The 16,223-nt window shown below is 39.0% G+C and overlaps 1 protein-coding gene across 4 annotated transcripts in view; it reads right to left on the bottom strand.

Annotated features, from left to right (window-relative positions):
* Nucleotides 1–16,223, bottom strand: part of KCNT2 (potassium sodium-activated channel subfamily T member 2) — a 330,818-nt gene that overhangs the window by 80,130 nt on the left and 234,465 nt on the right. For all 4 annotated transcript variants that reach the window (XM_072998095.2, XM_078392307.1, XM_072998093.2 and 1 more), the window contains exons 15-16: nt 10,728–10,836; nt 8,449–8,598 (exon numbers count right to left, since the gene is read on the bottom strand). In XM_072998095.2, the coding sequence (XP_072854196.1) occupies nt 8,449–8,598; nt 10,728–10,836 (259 nt within the window). The remainder of the gene's footprint in view (nt 1–8,448; nt 8,599–10,727; nt 10,837–16,223) is intronic.

Here is a 16,223-nt window from a genome sequence, read left to right as displayed (position 1 = left end):
TCAGGTTTGCATATTACCATGACATCTAAGAAAGGGAGTTGGCCCTCTATTTCCTTTTCCACTGTGAATTGTATATTTGGGTGGATGCTGTTGAGATGGTTTAGAAATTCTTCCAGTTTTTCTTCACCATGGATCCAAATTGCAAAGGTATCATCCATGTATCAGAACAAGATTTTTAGTTTATTCATTTAATGATTTTTTTAATTGGGCTTTTTAGTGAACTATTTTGTTTTTGTCTGTGTGTGTGGAAATGAAAAGTAGTATTTCCCCCCTTTAGAAATGAATAAAAATAACTGCTAAGGTTGATATACGCTGTTTAAGATGACATCTTTTCACTTCAGTGTGCACATCAGAACAATCAGAATCTGCTACATACCGTTTGAATATGACAAGGGAAAGTGGATGGCCCAGAGCAATATTTAGCTGTTATGTCTCAGTCTATCAATTTTCAATTAAGTGCCTTGAACGATGCATGTCCTTCCACCCTGGCTGATAAGCTTGTGATGATGCTGATGCCTGTCTTGAAAGAACTAGACATTGGCACACAAAATTCCAGTTCAGAAGGAGCTGGCAATCAAAGCAGCTTTGATTTCATCCTTGTCGGAACACACTTCCTGTGGAGGCTTTGTTGAGAAATCTGCTGTGCAGTCTGGATAAGGTGCTGGCAGAAGAACAGCATGCCTAGGAGCTGAGCTAGGATAATGATGTTCCCTTTTTCTTTTCAAGATACGAAGGAACAAACTATGCATAGTCGCTTCAGATGTCCCTCTTTCTAGAGGAACATTATAACTAGGGCAAAGTCCTGGTTGATGCCTGTGTGGAACAGTTTTGACAGAGGGGCAGAGCTCTTGTTCAATTTCTCTGTAAATCGATGGCACTTAAAGGATTTCAGATGGTTGTATGTCAGAGATATTCTGAATGTTGGAACTGATCAGGTGGTCTCTATGAAGGAGTGAAGGCTTATACCTAGTGACCTCAGGTTGGGCATCACTATTATAACTTGACAAACATGCAGAGGGTCAAAGTGAGACTGAAGAGCAACATCTTCCAATAAACGTGATTTTTGATACCGCAAAAAAAAAAAAAAAGAGTTTTTGCTCTGCCTCTCTGATAAGCCCATAGGAAACTGGTGGATATTATGAACTTTTGACCTGAGAAGCCTTCTAACATTTATTTTAGATCTTTCATCTTGAAGTGCTTTCTAGTCAAAAACTTATTGAGTCACCTGACATTCAAAATAACTGGAATGTCCCCATTTTTTTGGGATGGGGGATACTTTAAAAAAAAGATGGAATAAGCCTCAGAGTATATTTTGAAATTGGTATTTATGGCATTGATCCTCATAAGATGTTCTGTGGAACTGTTTTGCATTCCAGTGGGTTGCATACCTTGGGGAAAGAGATGGACTTGACTCTGGAGAAGCATGCAAAGTTGAGTCCAGCAGTTGTCCTACAAAATCATTTCCACTGAGATTGTACCTCGGTGTGAATGAAGTGTTGCAGTCATCCAGTCTTTGATTTGGAAATGAGAAATCACTAGTCAGATTACTTGCTGTTCTTGTTAGTATTTGCAGAATGCTGGAGTTCTTTCTTGATGGTTTGGAGCTGCATTTCAGTCTTGAATTCTATCTGCTATGCAGTGGATCCCGAACAAATTGTGTAGAAATGAAAAGAAAACTCAGATTTACATATGGTTTCCCCTAATCTTTTTATGAAGGGACCTTGGTCATGCCTCTCATCTCCAGTAAAATAAAATCATGAAGCACCATCAAATAGTTTATCTTCTACAAAGGCTGACACAGCCAACATGGCCTGAAAATGTGGAGTGATCTTCCCAAGTATAAGTAGCCATCACCCTTATAATAGCTTTTAGAGGATCCAGAGAAGAATCCAAGAACAGCCCCATTTTGTGGATGAATGTAACTAGATATTTCTTGAACGATCAGGGCATTAGTTCTTCAGCCCACATGAAGATGGCTCTAGAGAGGACAGTGGTCATGGCACACAGTCTGAAGTATGTTGCTGAACCTTTAATGTTTTAGAATGTTAGGGACTTACACTTTTGTGTTGGTGTTGCTGTTGAGCTGACATTGGATCAGGGCTCAGGCACCAGAACTGCAATGCCAAGTACTCTGTACTTTGTGTAGAGGTTTAAAAGCCTGCAGGACACTATCTTCCTATTGTTTTGATTGCTGGGTAGAGTGTTTGAGGGGTGGCCTGTCTGCTGATTATCCTATCAGGAGGGAAGATACATGACTGAGATTACAGCTGTAGATGATTTTCCTGGGCCTTAGCTAACATGCTAGGTGAGGGAGCAGAGCAGGAAGCTGTTCTGAGATTCCAGTGTTTTCGTGTTCCCTTTCCCTTCTATATACTGAAAATGTCACATATTGCCATGCAATTATCATAATTCTGAAGAATACATTACACAAAATTCATTTTCTCCTAATTCTATTTGTGATCAAACACGGCTCCTATTTCATAATGATATCTCATGGGACACAGTAGAGAGAAAATAAAGTCTTTTCTATGCTATGTCAATGGATTTCTCAAATTAGAGTGCTAGTTTCCCTTCTGATTATAAATTCTTAGAGCAATCATGCTTTGCTGCAAAAAATTATTCATTATATTAAATTTTTATCATTATTGCTGAGTAGCGACCTATTTTCAGGTAATTTTCTTACTGCAGAGTGTTCTTAAATTCTATTTATAAACCATGTAAAATCAGCAAACAGAAAATAGCTTTGTCCCTAATTTTGTATATAGCATCACTTTTACAATCAGCTACCTCTCTCTAAGATGCATACTGCACAGACAAGCAACTGGAAGAAGTGGGCTAAGAAGGTCCAGGAAAGCTTACATTAAAACATATTAGTCTTTAAGGCACCACAAGTAGAAATTGGCATGAATTGAACCACAAATCAGAAAAACCCACAAAGTGGGAGGGTTCACGGTTCGTTTTGTGGTTCAGTTTGGGGATCCTGTTTTGCTGAAATGAAACAAAGCACTGAACTTCTTTCCCCGGGCACTTCTTTTTGTTCAGCAAAAGAGGATACAGGTTCCTACCTTATCTGGAAGCCATTGCTGCCTCCTCTGCCACCGCCACCACTGCAAGCCTCACAGGCAGCAGCAGCCTAGGCCTCCTGTGTGTGCCCACACTGCTCAGCTAAGTGGCCAACACCTGCACAGAAGTAGCAAGCCTGGCTCCTTGCAAGGCCACTCAGCTGAGCAGTAGGCAAAGGCACACATGCAGCAGGACCACATATGCTACCTGTGAGAATCGTGATGGTGGCAGCAGCAGCGGCTTCAAGATATGGCAAGGGTCAACTGAGACTGGAGGAGGGGCAGGGGCAGGCAGTTTCCCTCTTGCCAAAACCCCCAAAATGAACCATGAAGTAGTTTGTTTTGGGGGGCAGATGGTGATAGTTCGCAGTTCATGGGTAGCAACAAACCATGAACAATCATGAACCACTGGTTTTCCAGTTCGTGCCCACCTCTAGCTACAGACTAGACTTCTTCTTCTTCTTCTTCTTCTTCTTCTTCTTCTTCTTCTTCTTCTTCTTCTTCTTCTTCTTCTTCTTCTTCTTCTTCTTCTTCTTCTTCTTCTTCTTCTTCTTCTTCTTCTTCTTCTTCCTCTTCCTCTTCCTCTTCCTCTTCCTCTTCCTCTTCCTCTTCTTCAAAGACACCAGACATGGTCAACATTATAAAAACATTGACTGGTATTATATAACAGGTACAAGTTTTAACCGAAAACCTAAGGATCTGTTAAATATTGCCACAGTATGTATGCTTTTCCTAATATTGCCGGTTTTTGTAGGTCTGATAGTGAGATTTCTGAGATTTGCAACTGCTTACAGTACTGTGTGAAATTCCTTGATATTGTTCTCGAAGCCCCAATGACTACGGGGACCACTGAGGTGTGTTTCTTCCAGAGGCGAGATGTTTCGATTGCTCAGTCTCTGTACTTCGTTAGTATTTCCAGTTCTTTATTTTCACATCAGGAATTGCAATGTCAATGATTCAGATATTTCTTCAGTCTATTACTACTATGTCTGGTGTGTTATGTTCAAGGTGTCTATCTGTTTGGATCCAGAAATCCCAAAAGATCTTGACCTCCTCATTTTCTTACACTTTCTCTACCTAATATTCTCACGGGTTTTTGGAGGCCGGCAAGTTGAGTGCACTAACTTTGCCACACTATCATATCTAACTTTGTAATCTGTTTGTGCAATCTTTGCATATTCACAGATGAGGTGTGACACAGTTTCATTTTTTTTTCTTGGCAGATTCAACATTTGCTGTTAGCACTAATTCCTTAGACCTTAGCTTTCATTATGTTGCTTTGCAGTGCTTGTTCTTGTGAAGCAAAAATCAAGCCTCCAGTTTCTTTCTAAAGGACCCCCAGTTTTAGCCATGCTCATGTTGAATTATGATCGCTTCCCATCAATATTTCTCAGGTATTGTCCATGTAGTGGTTTATTTTTCCAGCTGTTTAATTTATTTTCAAATTGTTGTTTCTTATATTGAGCCTTTCTTACAGTTGTTTAAAAATATTCTCCATTTTCACTGCCTTAAGTAACTTTTCTGTGTTTGTACTGATATAATCATTTAGGCCCCCCCCTTCTACTACCTGCTGTATTTGCAGAAATCAATGGTTGCAGAAATCATTAGTTTCTGTGTTTTTCAATCCAATTCTTCTAATTCATTTTGAGTCCAATCTATTATTCCAGATGGGTATCTAATTACTGGAATGGCCCATGTGTTTATGGCTTTGATTGCATTTCCCCCATTTAATTTTGATTTTAAGCGTTTCCACTATCTTTTGATATATTCTCTTTCTGTCAGTTTTTTAACTTTTGTATGCACAGTGTTGTCTGCTTCTACTATTCCAAAGTACTTATAATTTTCATCACTTGAAAGTGGTTTTATAATATTGTCATTTTTAACTCTATTCCATCTAGTTTTTAAATCTTGCCACAGTGTATAGACAGAGCTGCACATGTGTCAATTCCAAATTTCATTTGGACATCTTCACTTGCACTGTGTTTAGCAGTGGTTCTATCTCTGTGGAACTTTTTGCATATAGTTTTAAGTCATCCATTTACAAGAGATTATTGATTTTTCCAGCTTGTTGTGAATATGGTGGCTCAGTCCAGTTTTATTCAAAATTATTGACAAGGAGATTAGTGAGATGTTAAACAGCAGTGGTGGCAAAGAATACCCCTGAAATATTTCTCTTTTTATGTTAACATAACCAGTTTCTTCATCATGGGCCATTAAGGTGGTTTTCCATTTTTCCATGTTTTTCTTGAGGAATTTCTGAATGTTTTTACTAATCCCAAACATCTTTTGTGCCTCTTGACTTTTTAAAGTTCCCTTTCTGTTCAGTTGGATATAGGGAGTCTTCAGTTAAGTATTTACATATAGATCTTGCAAGTCTTCCTTTGAGTGGCTTGAACATTGTTGGAAGGCATGTAATTGATTAATAATTGCTGGGTTCATTGCCCTTTTGATTATCTGTTATTATCAGAAATATGTGGCCTGTTGTCGTCCAGTCTTCAGTTGTAGAATTTTGAAGTAAGTGGTTAAATTGCACTCCTATACATTGATGGAGACTTGTTAGATGCTTTAATCAAAATCATGTCTTTCAATTTTCTTTGCTGTAGCTGTTACCCACTGTTTTAATTCTTCCATAGATTCAACAATTGTTTTCGTTTCTAGGTTTTATATATTTAGTATAGTCTGGCTTTTACTTTTTCATTTTAAAGTTTTGAATCTTTCAAGTGTTTTAAGTTGCTAATATCTGCACGTAATTTGTTTATTTTTCTTTCCAGCTGAATTTTTCATTTTGGGGTGCCATGAGTTTCCTGGGAGTTTTGTAGCTTGTAACCAAGTTCCATGGTTATTATGGTAGCTGTGCTATCCATGAGCTGGTTTGTTTCCTTTAGCGGGTAGGCTGGGATTGTTCTGATGACAACATTTGCATCATTCAGTAAATCTTTTACTGGTTTACTTTATAATTGGTGCAAAGTGGGGAGCCTTTGTCTCTCTGTATTCTGGATAATATGGGTTACTATTTTTATCCTCAGTGATGTTTGTTGTTCTGTCAACTCATAATTTCTGGGTTGTCCAGAAGTTGCTCCTCTATTGATATGTTTTCTTCCACTATTGTTACTACCTATACCCTGTATTTGTCTTCCATATTATGGTCATTGTTCTGTGTTGATTTTGCCACCTTTTCTAGTTCTTGCAATTCCAGTTCTGGAAACACTTTACTTCAGATGATAAACCTTCTCTGGTCCATTAATTGTTATTCAGTTATGTCACTATTTAGGTGTTTCCTTTTCCAGTTTCCATCATTCTTTTTTTGAAAATCACAAGCTGTTGGGTTTGCCTCTTAATAGCATTTCATAATTTCTCGATTTTTGCTGAGTGTCCAAGTTTTGTATTTACATTCTTCCAGTAGCTTTGCAGTAGTCTGTCCTCATCCCTCATCAGGGTCTGCTGAGCCCTGTAGCCCATTTGTCACCAGATGCCCAGGGCTATATGGTCCTTGTTAACCTGGGTGATGATTAGTCCGGTATGGATTTCTGTTTATTTCCTCTCATTGTAATTGATGGATGATGGATACAGTTGGTCTGGCTTCTCAGCTGAGACCTATCTGGCGTGGGAGATCCTTCTGCATAGTTCTCAACCTCACTGAAGCACTTAAACTCCTCCACCTCAACAAGGCCTGTGCCCATGGAAGGGTTGTTCTTGTTCAAAAACACCAGGCACAGTCAAAATTATAAAAGCATTGACTGCTATTATGTAACGGATATAGGTTTTAACCAAAAGCCTAAGTATCAGTTAAATATTGGCACATAATATATGCTGTTCCTAATATTGCCATTTTTTTTTGTAGCTCTGATGGTGTGATTTCTGAGATCTCCAACTGCTTACAGTTTGATGATGATGATGATGATGATGATCATCATCATCATCATCATCATCATCATCATCATCATCATCATCATCATTATTATTATTATTATTATTATTATTATTATTATTATTATTATTATTATTATTATTATTATTATTATTATTGAAAACAGTTTAATCTAACCACACTTTTTTCTGTCTGTTAACAAATCAAAGGGATCTGTCCTCAAAACCTCCTTTGAAAGGTGAGCACTTATTTACTGAAGCAAAGTGCTCAGTTACACCCCCCACACAAGAGAACTGCTGTTCAAAACAAATGGCAACATTGCACCAGCAGTTTCTTGTATATTTTATGAAGGGCTTTTAGAACATTGTCATTTGTCACTTCTTCTTGCCTGCAAGGCAATAACAGCAGTGGGCCTTTTTGTATCAGTAGCAATCACCAGCTGGAGCCAGAGTTTATGGAGAGAAACGAACTCAGGTAAAGGAGCTGCCTGATATGGGTATGGCATGAGTTCTCTTCAGTCATACTTTAAATTATGTAGAGACCACATGCGCTGAGAGAGTTGTGCTACCCTGCCTCTCTATCATTTATTTAATCATCAGAACATAACTGTCTGAATAGGATGTTGTATCAAGTAGCCTCTGCAAGGCTGTGTTTTGGCTCATCTCTAGAGGCTGCCTAGGTAGAGCAGAGTTTCTCTCTCTTGAAACAGTTGTATTTCCCTGATTAAAGAGCTGATAGAGAGAGTGGAGTTGGCACATTCCCCTCAATGTGTATAGGCACTTTGACCTATGCCTGAATAGTATTATACATAGCTTTGGCCATGGGAGTGGAGGGGGTTATAGGGTTTAAAGCATGTTGCTTGGGAATGTTTGTGTGATAGGCAATGAAGAAAAATATAGATCTATACCTCTGAAAGTTACTACCAAGATTTTGGATCTCTTGTTCACTCAAACCAATGGGGAACTGATGGTTCTTGTGGGTTTTTCAGGCTCTTTGACCGTGTTCTTTCAGCCAAAGAGCCTGAAAACCCCACAACAACCATCAGATCCCAGCCGTGAAGCCTTTGAGAATACAATGTGGAACTACTGACATCAAAACACGGCACTACAAAGGGGTGCATTTCCCAATGAAAATTATCTCCTTGAAGTTGTTGTCTCATGTCACATGATCCTGACTAATCCAAAATACTTTGTACACACCCATGAATGGGGACAGTGCTTCCAGCTTAGAGATTGCCATTCACAGACAGCTTGATTCCTGTTTCTCTCTTTTGGAATTCAATGGCTGGGCTATAAGACTTCCAGTACCTGATCTGATCCAAGGAGTACAAGTCTAAAAGCCAAGCATTCAAAAATAAAATCTACAAGGCTGGTTCTGTAGTCTACATCCAGTGGAAATTTAGCAGTCCATCAAGTGCAGTATAATATCTTACATTAGCCCTACACACTCCCAGTGGATCAAAGTTAAATTTCCTGAAAGGAAGTCACATTAGAATCCACAATTAGAAATGAAACATACTTTTTATGTGCATGGAAGGATGCATATGTGAAACTCTTTCCCTCATATTCAGCAAAAAATACACTCTCCTCCAGGTTAATGTGATACACTTCATTACCAGAGCATCTGCCATACATTTTCTGCCACTGTTCTGGTGACTGTTGGCCCTCCCTGAAATACAAACAGGAAAAAAAAAGTGAACAGAAACATGCAGATGAATGGAAGATATTAATGAGGCCTTCATCTCCATTCTTGTTCATCACATGGTAGTGATAATAACCAGCAACAGTGTCAAAGATTTGCCAAAGTTCATGGTCTGCTTCTGTCCATAGTCAAGTGTGGAAATCCTAAAATGGCATTCCTCACCTCCAGCCCACTTTTACAAGCCATTTTTGTTGTTGTTTTTTGTTCTTCTTTATCTGCTGCTTAAACTTTCACCACTATAACACATTGTCCTATTTCAGAAACCTTTTATGGTGGAAATCCACAAGGGATGGGAGTGTTTGGGAGAATCATTTTGTAACATGATACTTATAAGAGGGAAAAAGTATTGAGGTAAGAAATAAATATTAAATCTCTTCAAACACGACAAACAACAGTTCTTGGTCCTATGCTAATTAGCACCTTTGTATTAAAAGAAACAGCTACATTTTTATGGGCTTAGAATTCCACCTGCAGTTGGCTGAGCACATTAATGCTAATAGAGCTACACTCCCCCCACCCCACCCCACCGACATACTTGGTTGGCAGGCAGGGATGTTTTCCATTTTGTCTCGTTCAGCAGGTGCCAGCAAATTGAGGACGATTAGTATTCTGGCATTTGTCTGTCTTGATGTGTTGTGATGTTTTGTCAGTTTAGAGGGAGTGTACTTAAATGCCATTCACCAGGCTAAAAAAGCCTATTAGGTAAATGTCAGTGGTTTTTTCATACCCGCAATAACCACTTTTCGTTGGTAACTTTCCCTACTCAGACATAGGGTACAGAAATGTAGCCACACGGATACTTTCTATGAATTAACTTTTTTTTTTCTGGCAGGCTGCTTCCTCTGCATATTAAGGTACAGAACTAGTAGCAATATATCTGATACAACTTTTCCCATTACTGAATCTCTATGCAGGAAAGAGGTGCAACTGTTGATATCTTTCCCTGCCACATAACTTTTAAAGGTCCTTGAATCTTCTGGGGAAAAAGAGAAAAGATACACACTCACAAGCCTATGTTTGCAGAAAGAAGGGGACGGGGCAATAGGCCTCATATTCAGTTAAGCATTTAAGGTGACTCCACCAGTCTTTTCTTCACTGAAGCCCATCCTCCGTACCGTTTGCTTCACTTTTTTTAAAAAAAATCAGTGTTTATGGAAGTCACATTAGGGGCTCACAGGAAGTGTAATATTAGAAATTGTTATTAAGTTATTGGGTGCCTGTTAAATGCAGAACACTCATCCTCCTGGAGGAAATCCTTGGTTCAGGGATTTGTGATTCCTCAGATTTGGCCTCTGAGGTAATTTTTGAGGGTCCTCAAGATTTGTGATCCCTCAGGGTTGTCCCAATTTGTAAAGCGCATAATGACTCCATTATGTGGAAAGTATTTCAACCTCATTAATATAAAACATTGCTTTCAGAGAGGTTTTCAGTATATTCTATTGTATTCCAGCATATTTATATTTGCCAGCATGGATCCCTTTCTTGGAAGAAAAACAAGGTATAAAATAATTATGAATAAAAATGTAACTTTTCATCCCAAACTAGAGACAGGACAATTTTAATATAAATGACTGAAATAAAAGATGGTAACATAGAATACAGTAAATACACTGTTCTCATGGAGCACATATGTACGCAGAGTATCCCAGAAACTGCATACCAACATAGAAACAGCTATGCTGTGATATTTCTATAAAGGTGCAAGGGAGGAACATGCAAGGAAGAGTGGCCTAATACACTGGTTCTTAACCTTGGGTTACTCAGGAGTTTTGGACTGCAACTCCCAGAAGCCTTCACCACCAGCTGTCTTGACCAGGGTTTCTGGGAGTTGCAGTTCAAAAGTATCCGAGTAACAAAGGTTAAGAACCACTGGCCTAATATTTCACTCCAAGGAAGAACACAGTTTAAAATATAAAAATGGTGGGCAATCATCTAAATAGGTTGCTATTACAGTATTTGTAATGACCAAAGGAAAGCAATTCTAACCCACTTGGCAAGTGTTTATTCCATATATTAAGAGTATTATGGTTGTTGTGGGTTTTTTGGGCTCTTTGGCCGTGTTCTGAAGGTTGTTCTTCCTTCAGTATTATACTTACTGTCCTCTTGAGGTATGAACTAACAATGTGATGAGTGTGGATGTAGCTGGACAAATGCAGTTCAAAGCTAACATTGCATACTTGAATTCTTCCTCACATACGACGTGATCTGCAATAAAAATACAACAATTTTATTTAACCCACAAATGGCTCAACTGACAGTCTTAAACAGCTGTGGGTCTGATGGCAATTATATATATATATTAATTGTATTTTAATTGTACATATCTTTATTGTATTTTAAATGCTGTAAGCCGCCCAGAGACCTTTGGGTAGTGTGGGCGGCATATAAATAAAATAAATAAATAAATAAATAAATAAATAAATAAATAAATAAATAAATAAATAAACAAACAAACAAACAAACAACAACAAAAAGTGCCTTTCAGGTAGTTCTTGTGGGGCTTCAAAATACCTTGTCAAGTTTGAACTGAAGTTTGATACAAGCTTTCTCCACAGGTTCTCTTAAAAGAAAGTGGGTGCAATGGGGGGGGGGAGGAGAAATAGAGATATTCTACAATGTTGCTATCGCACCTTTGTTTTGGTGTTTATATTGGGTGACAACTGGATAAAGAAATCTCTTGGTAGTGCTGTCCCATTTGTAAAATGCTTTTGGCAAGGAGAATTGCCAGGTGCCTACTGAGATGTCTTTTTAGTGCCTAGCCAAGACTTCACATATTTCCTGCGTGCTTTAAAATGCTGCTTTCATCTGGTATTTTTTTCTGTTTTTTTCCTGTTACTTATGATCAGTATTTTATTTCATTTTTAACTTGAAAGGGCCCTGAAATATTTCAGGTTCTGTTAATGGTGATGATCTACATTTTAAAAAACCACAGAAAATCTTCAAATGAATGTATGATTTAAATGTATGCACCAGTTTAATGTCTTGCATATTAGTTAGCTTAGAATCCATAACAGATAATGCCATCCACAAATGTGATGCTCATCATGGTGAATGATCTTTAGGATTCTATTACCCCTCCTAATCTAAGAACATAAAACACCTGTGCTGTATCAGGCCAAACATTTTATCTAATCTAGCATCCTGTATGTTCACTGGTTGACCAGATGGCCCAGTAAGAAGCTCACAAGACAAACACAAGGACAACAAATGTATCCTGTTTTTCTTCTCAAGCAATTGTTATTCACAGCCATATTCCCACTGATAATAGGATCAACATATACACATCAACTCTGGTATCTTCTGACAGCCCAATTTTCCTTTATAATCCTTCTAGTTGTCTTTTAAAGCTAAGTTGACAGCCATCACTGCATCTTGTGGAAGCACATTCCACTGTTTAAACTATGCAGTGTGTGAAGAGGCATTTCCTTATATCTGCCCACCATATAGGCTCACTCTCTGATCTGGAGTCCTAGTATAATGAGAGACGGGTTAAAACGTGTATGTATATATTTTCTTCACACCATGCTTGATTGCATGTACCTCTAACATACTCCTTGCCAGTTGTGCTGATCCCTTGATTGTTTTGGTTGCCATTTTCTGCATCTTTTCTAGGTTTACAATATCCTTTTTCAGATGTGGTTGCCAGATCTGAATTTTTTTGTTCCAAGTACGGTGACATTACAGAATTGTATAAAGACATTGTGATATTCACAGTTTTATTTTATTTTTTAAAAAACCCATATCTTAATAATTTGCAGTCTTTCATTGTAGCCATGTATCAAGTGGAAATTATGATCACACCGTCCTTCACAGGGCTGTTGAACATGTGATCGCTTTTATTGATCGCAGGAAGACAGGGTTGGGCAAAGTGTTTCACATAATTTTTTTCCAATATTGAGGGTGGCTGAATGAAACCTATCTTAAATAAAATGGTAAAATCCTATAAATACTAAGTTGATCTGTATGGTCTGTTAAATATTATGATAACGGAAACAACACTAATAGCACCTAATATAGCCTGAATGTTTTTAAATCTGAAACCTTTATTTTGTCTCATTTGCAACCTAAGAAGTTAAGCAGCCCCACAAACCTCATGCAGCAGGATAATCACCCCAACATTGAATGAATTGTGGTATATTTCTGACTTCCATCAGAATTCCAATGTATTAAGGCTGACAATCATGGTTAGAGTTTGGGTAAGTGGAAGAGTGCATACTTCTTGTGACTCCTCAAGATGCCTAGAATCCAAATATCCTCTCTGAAAAGGCTGGCTATTATTTCTGCTTCCCAGCATTTTTATTTGTTGGAAAAGAGCAAGTGGTTGAATCTTTGGGATATAGCTTTCATGTTTTCAGGATTCTGTTTAGATTCTTCTAGAAAATTCTTAGGTACTAAAATGTCCCATCTTGATTCATGAAGCTTAAGTATACATCTCTTGAAACATCCCAGTGGCTCTTATTTTCACCAGAGAAATTAGATTACTCCCAGTTCTAGCAGTCTTAGGTGTTTCCAGTGATGCTTTATCTCATAGAATTCACTTGAACAAATACAAACATGGTTGCACAATGGATATGGAGAGAAACTACCTTTTAACCTCTGAAACAAAGCTGAATAAATGCAAATATGCTCCAACTGCAACTACAGTAACATTTTTGCCTCTGAAATGGCAGCTACTGTTTCTCCTCAAAATCATCTCATTCAGCAGGTAACGCCATTTAATCTTCTCTGTACAACATCATAAAAAGGCAGTTTTAAAGTCTTATCATAACCAGTAAGAGCTTCCTTTGGTCATTATTATTTTCATTTTCTACCTTTGGAACAATCTTCCAGCTGTATCCCTAAATTGCTTTTTTACAAGTCTGGCTTTTCTCAGTAGGGTTATCTCATTTTCACATTCCCAGAAGTATTGATTTCCACTAACTTAATCTACATCTCAACTTGAGAGGAAAACCTAATCCAGTCACTGTTGGGCTCCGAAGTCTCATTTCTTTCTTTCTTTCTTTTTATTCATAGATCATAAATACTTTATTTCAAAACTGTGCTTTGGCTGAGACAGATGAAATCCTCTTTGGCCTTTCTTTAAAAAGAAATAGTATGATAGTTGTTAGACAGATCTAATAATACTATTCAGATTCTCAGTCTCTCATACTATGTGTGTTGTAAATACATACACAAGGAACTTGAAATGCCTATTCCATTTTTTATATTGTATTAAACATTTGCAGGTAATATTTAAGTCCTCTAATGGCACTTATTTGCTTTCACATACCTATTTTGATATGTTTTTGATTGTTATGGTGCACTTTAGTCCCATCATGTTCAACAGGGCATTTTATCTGATAAATATGGACAACAATAGAGCCATTTGTTTAAATCTAACTGCTAGTCCTTACTATCATTGAGCCACTTGGTAATTTTACGTAGAGATTAATTTACTATTCAGCCGTCAATTAAATAGGCTTACTTTGTCTGGATAAATAACTCCACCTATATTTTCTTCAGCTATCTTTAAGCTCTAGTTCCTGCTACACTGCTTCTGCATATGTACTATGTGCTATCAACCCCCAGAATATTTTTCAGTATCTATTCTGTAATAGCACAATGAGGAACTGAATTCAAGTGACAATGAAGTTCTTAGAATGTGCATATTGTTCACTTATTATTTCTGCACGTCAAGATGGGAAAACTATGGCTTTCTAGCTGTGGATAGACTACATTTTCCATTACCATAGACCATTAGCTATATGAGTTGGGATGATGAGAGCTGAATAACAGTATCTGGAGAGCCACAGATTCCTCATTCCCTTGCAGGTGATGTGCTTGTAGCGCTATGGGGCGGTATATAAGTCCAATAAATAAATAAATAAATAAATAAATATCTATGAGAAAATGTTATATTATATGGAAATAATTCATTGTCCTTAAGAATATATCTTACGTTAAAATATAAAACTTAGTGCCAAGTAACACATGCAACTGAGTAGCTGAGCCAATGTTAATTAAATGAGATGAGTATATTCCTTCTCTAGCTTTTGAACTCTGGTGATTCATTTAAATCATCTCTCAATGCTGGACAGTCCTCCTCCCAAGGGAGAGATCAGCAATGAAGTCATCACTGAATTGCGAGTTCTGCCAGAGCATAAGCAACTAGAATGTAAGCAAACAGGAGATATGATGGTGGCTTTTTAAACATGTTTTTGCAGAGGACCCATTTTCCCATCCCATTAAACAACATGAAAAAGAATACCTGACTGACATAGGTTGGAGGTGCAATTCTGGGGTCCTAGCACACTTGAAGGGCTTTGGATTTACTGGATCCAAAGCCGTCCCCAAATCACCCTTAGAATTCTCTTATCATGGGATATTCTGATTGTGACTAGAAGCAGGAATGCCACCAGTAATAAATAGCCTTATGCCCATGGAGCTTTCACCACATACAGTGGGGTCTTGACTTGAGAACTTATTCCGTATTGGAAGGCGGTTCTCAAGTCAAAAAGTCTGTAGGTCAAGTCTCCATTGACCTACAGTGCATTGAAAACTGATTAATCCCGTAACAGGCCGTTTTTGTTCCATTTTGGTTTTTTTCTGGTCTGTAAGTCAAATCTCAGTCTGCAAGTCAAACCTAAATTTTGCGGCCAGAGAAGTCTGTAACTCAAAAAGTCTGTAAGTCTAGCCGTCTGTAAGTCAAGGGTCCACTGTACAATGGTGGCCTCTGGGAAGGTGCATCCTGCCCTCCTGATGGGGTTGCTCTCTGTCCAAGGAGGATGATCTCTAAAGAGCGAAACACTCCCAATCCAGTAAATCTAGTCAATATGATTGCAGTAATATAGCCAGTTAGTAAATAAGTGCATTTGTGAAGCAGCCTTTGACATCACCACCACGACCGCTGTGCTGGGTGCCGATGCTTTGGAAGCCTGGAAAGCCAGCACCCAATGCGGCGGTTAGGGCAGCTTTGGAAGCCCAGGAAGCCGGCACCTGGTGCAGAGGTCAGGGCGGCTTTCGGCTTCCCGGGCTTCCAAAGCTGCCCCTGCTACCCTCTGCCTCCCATCCCTGCTGTCCTCTGCCTCCTGTCCCCGCTACATCCTGCGGGCTTCAAAAGCACCGGCAGCCAGCATGGCAGTTGGGACGGCTTTGGAAGCCCAGGAAGCTGGCACCCAGTGTGGAGGTCAGGGTGGCTTTCAGCTTCCTGGGCTTCCAAAGCTGCCCCTGCTACCCTCTGCCTCCCGTCTCCTCTTCCTCCTGCAGTGGCGGAGGCAACGGGGATGGGAGGCAGAGTGCAGCGGGAACGGGAGGCAGAGGGCAGTGGGGGTGGCTTTGGGAGCCCAGGAAGCTGCCCTGACCTCCACATTGGGTGCTGGCTGCCGGTGCTTTTGAAGCCTGCAGGGTGCAGTGGGGACAGGAGGCAGAGGACAGCGGGGTTGGGAGGCAGAGCCCAGCTGGCATGGTTCGGCAGCTCACCTCCCGGCATCGGCGGTGGCGGAGGCAACAGGGTAAGGTGCTGCTATTTGCTTTTTCACAACTGTTGTTTTTACAGTACAGTGTATTTTTTTGTATTTTTTCTTCTTCAGCCGGAACAGATTAATTAGTTTTCA

This window comes from Pogona vitticeps, chromosome 4 (genome assembly GCF_051106095.1).
Source record: "Pogona vitticeps strain Pit_001003342236 chromosome 4, PviZW2.1, whole genome shotgun sequence".
NCBI lineage: Eukaryota > Metazoa > Chordata > Lepidosauria > Squamata > Agamidae > Pogona > Pogona vitticeps.
The sequence above is the reverse complement of the archived record's forward strand: the minus strand, read 5'-3'. Positions and strand labels throughout refer to the sequence as shown.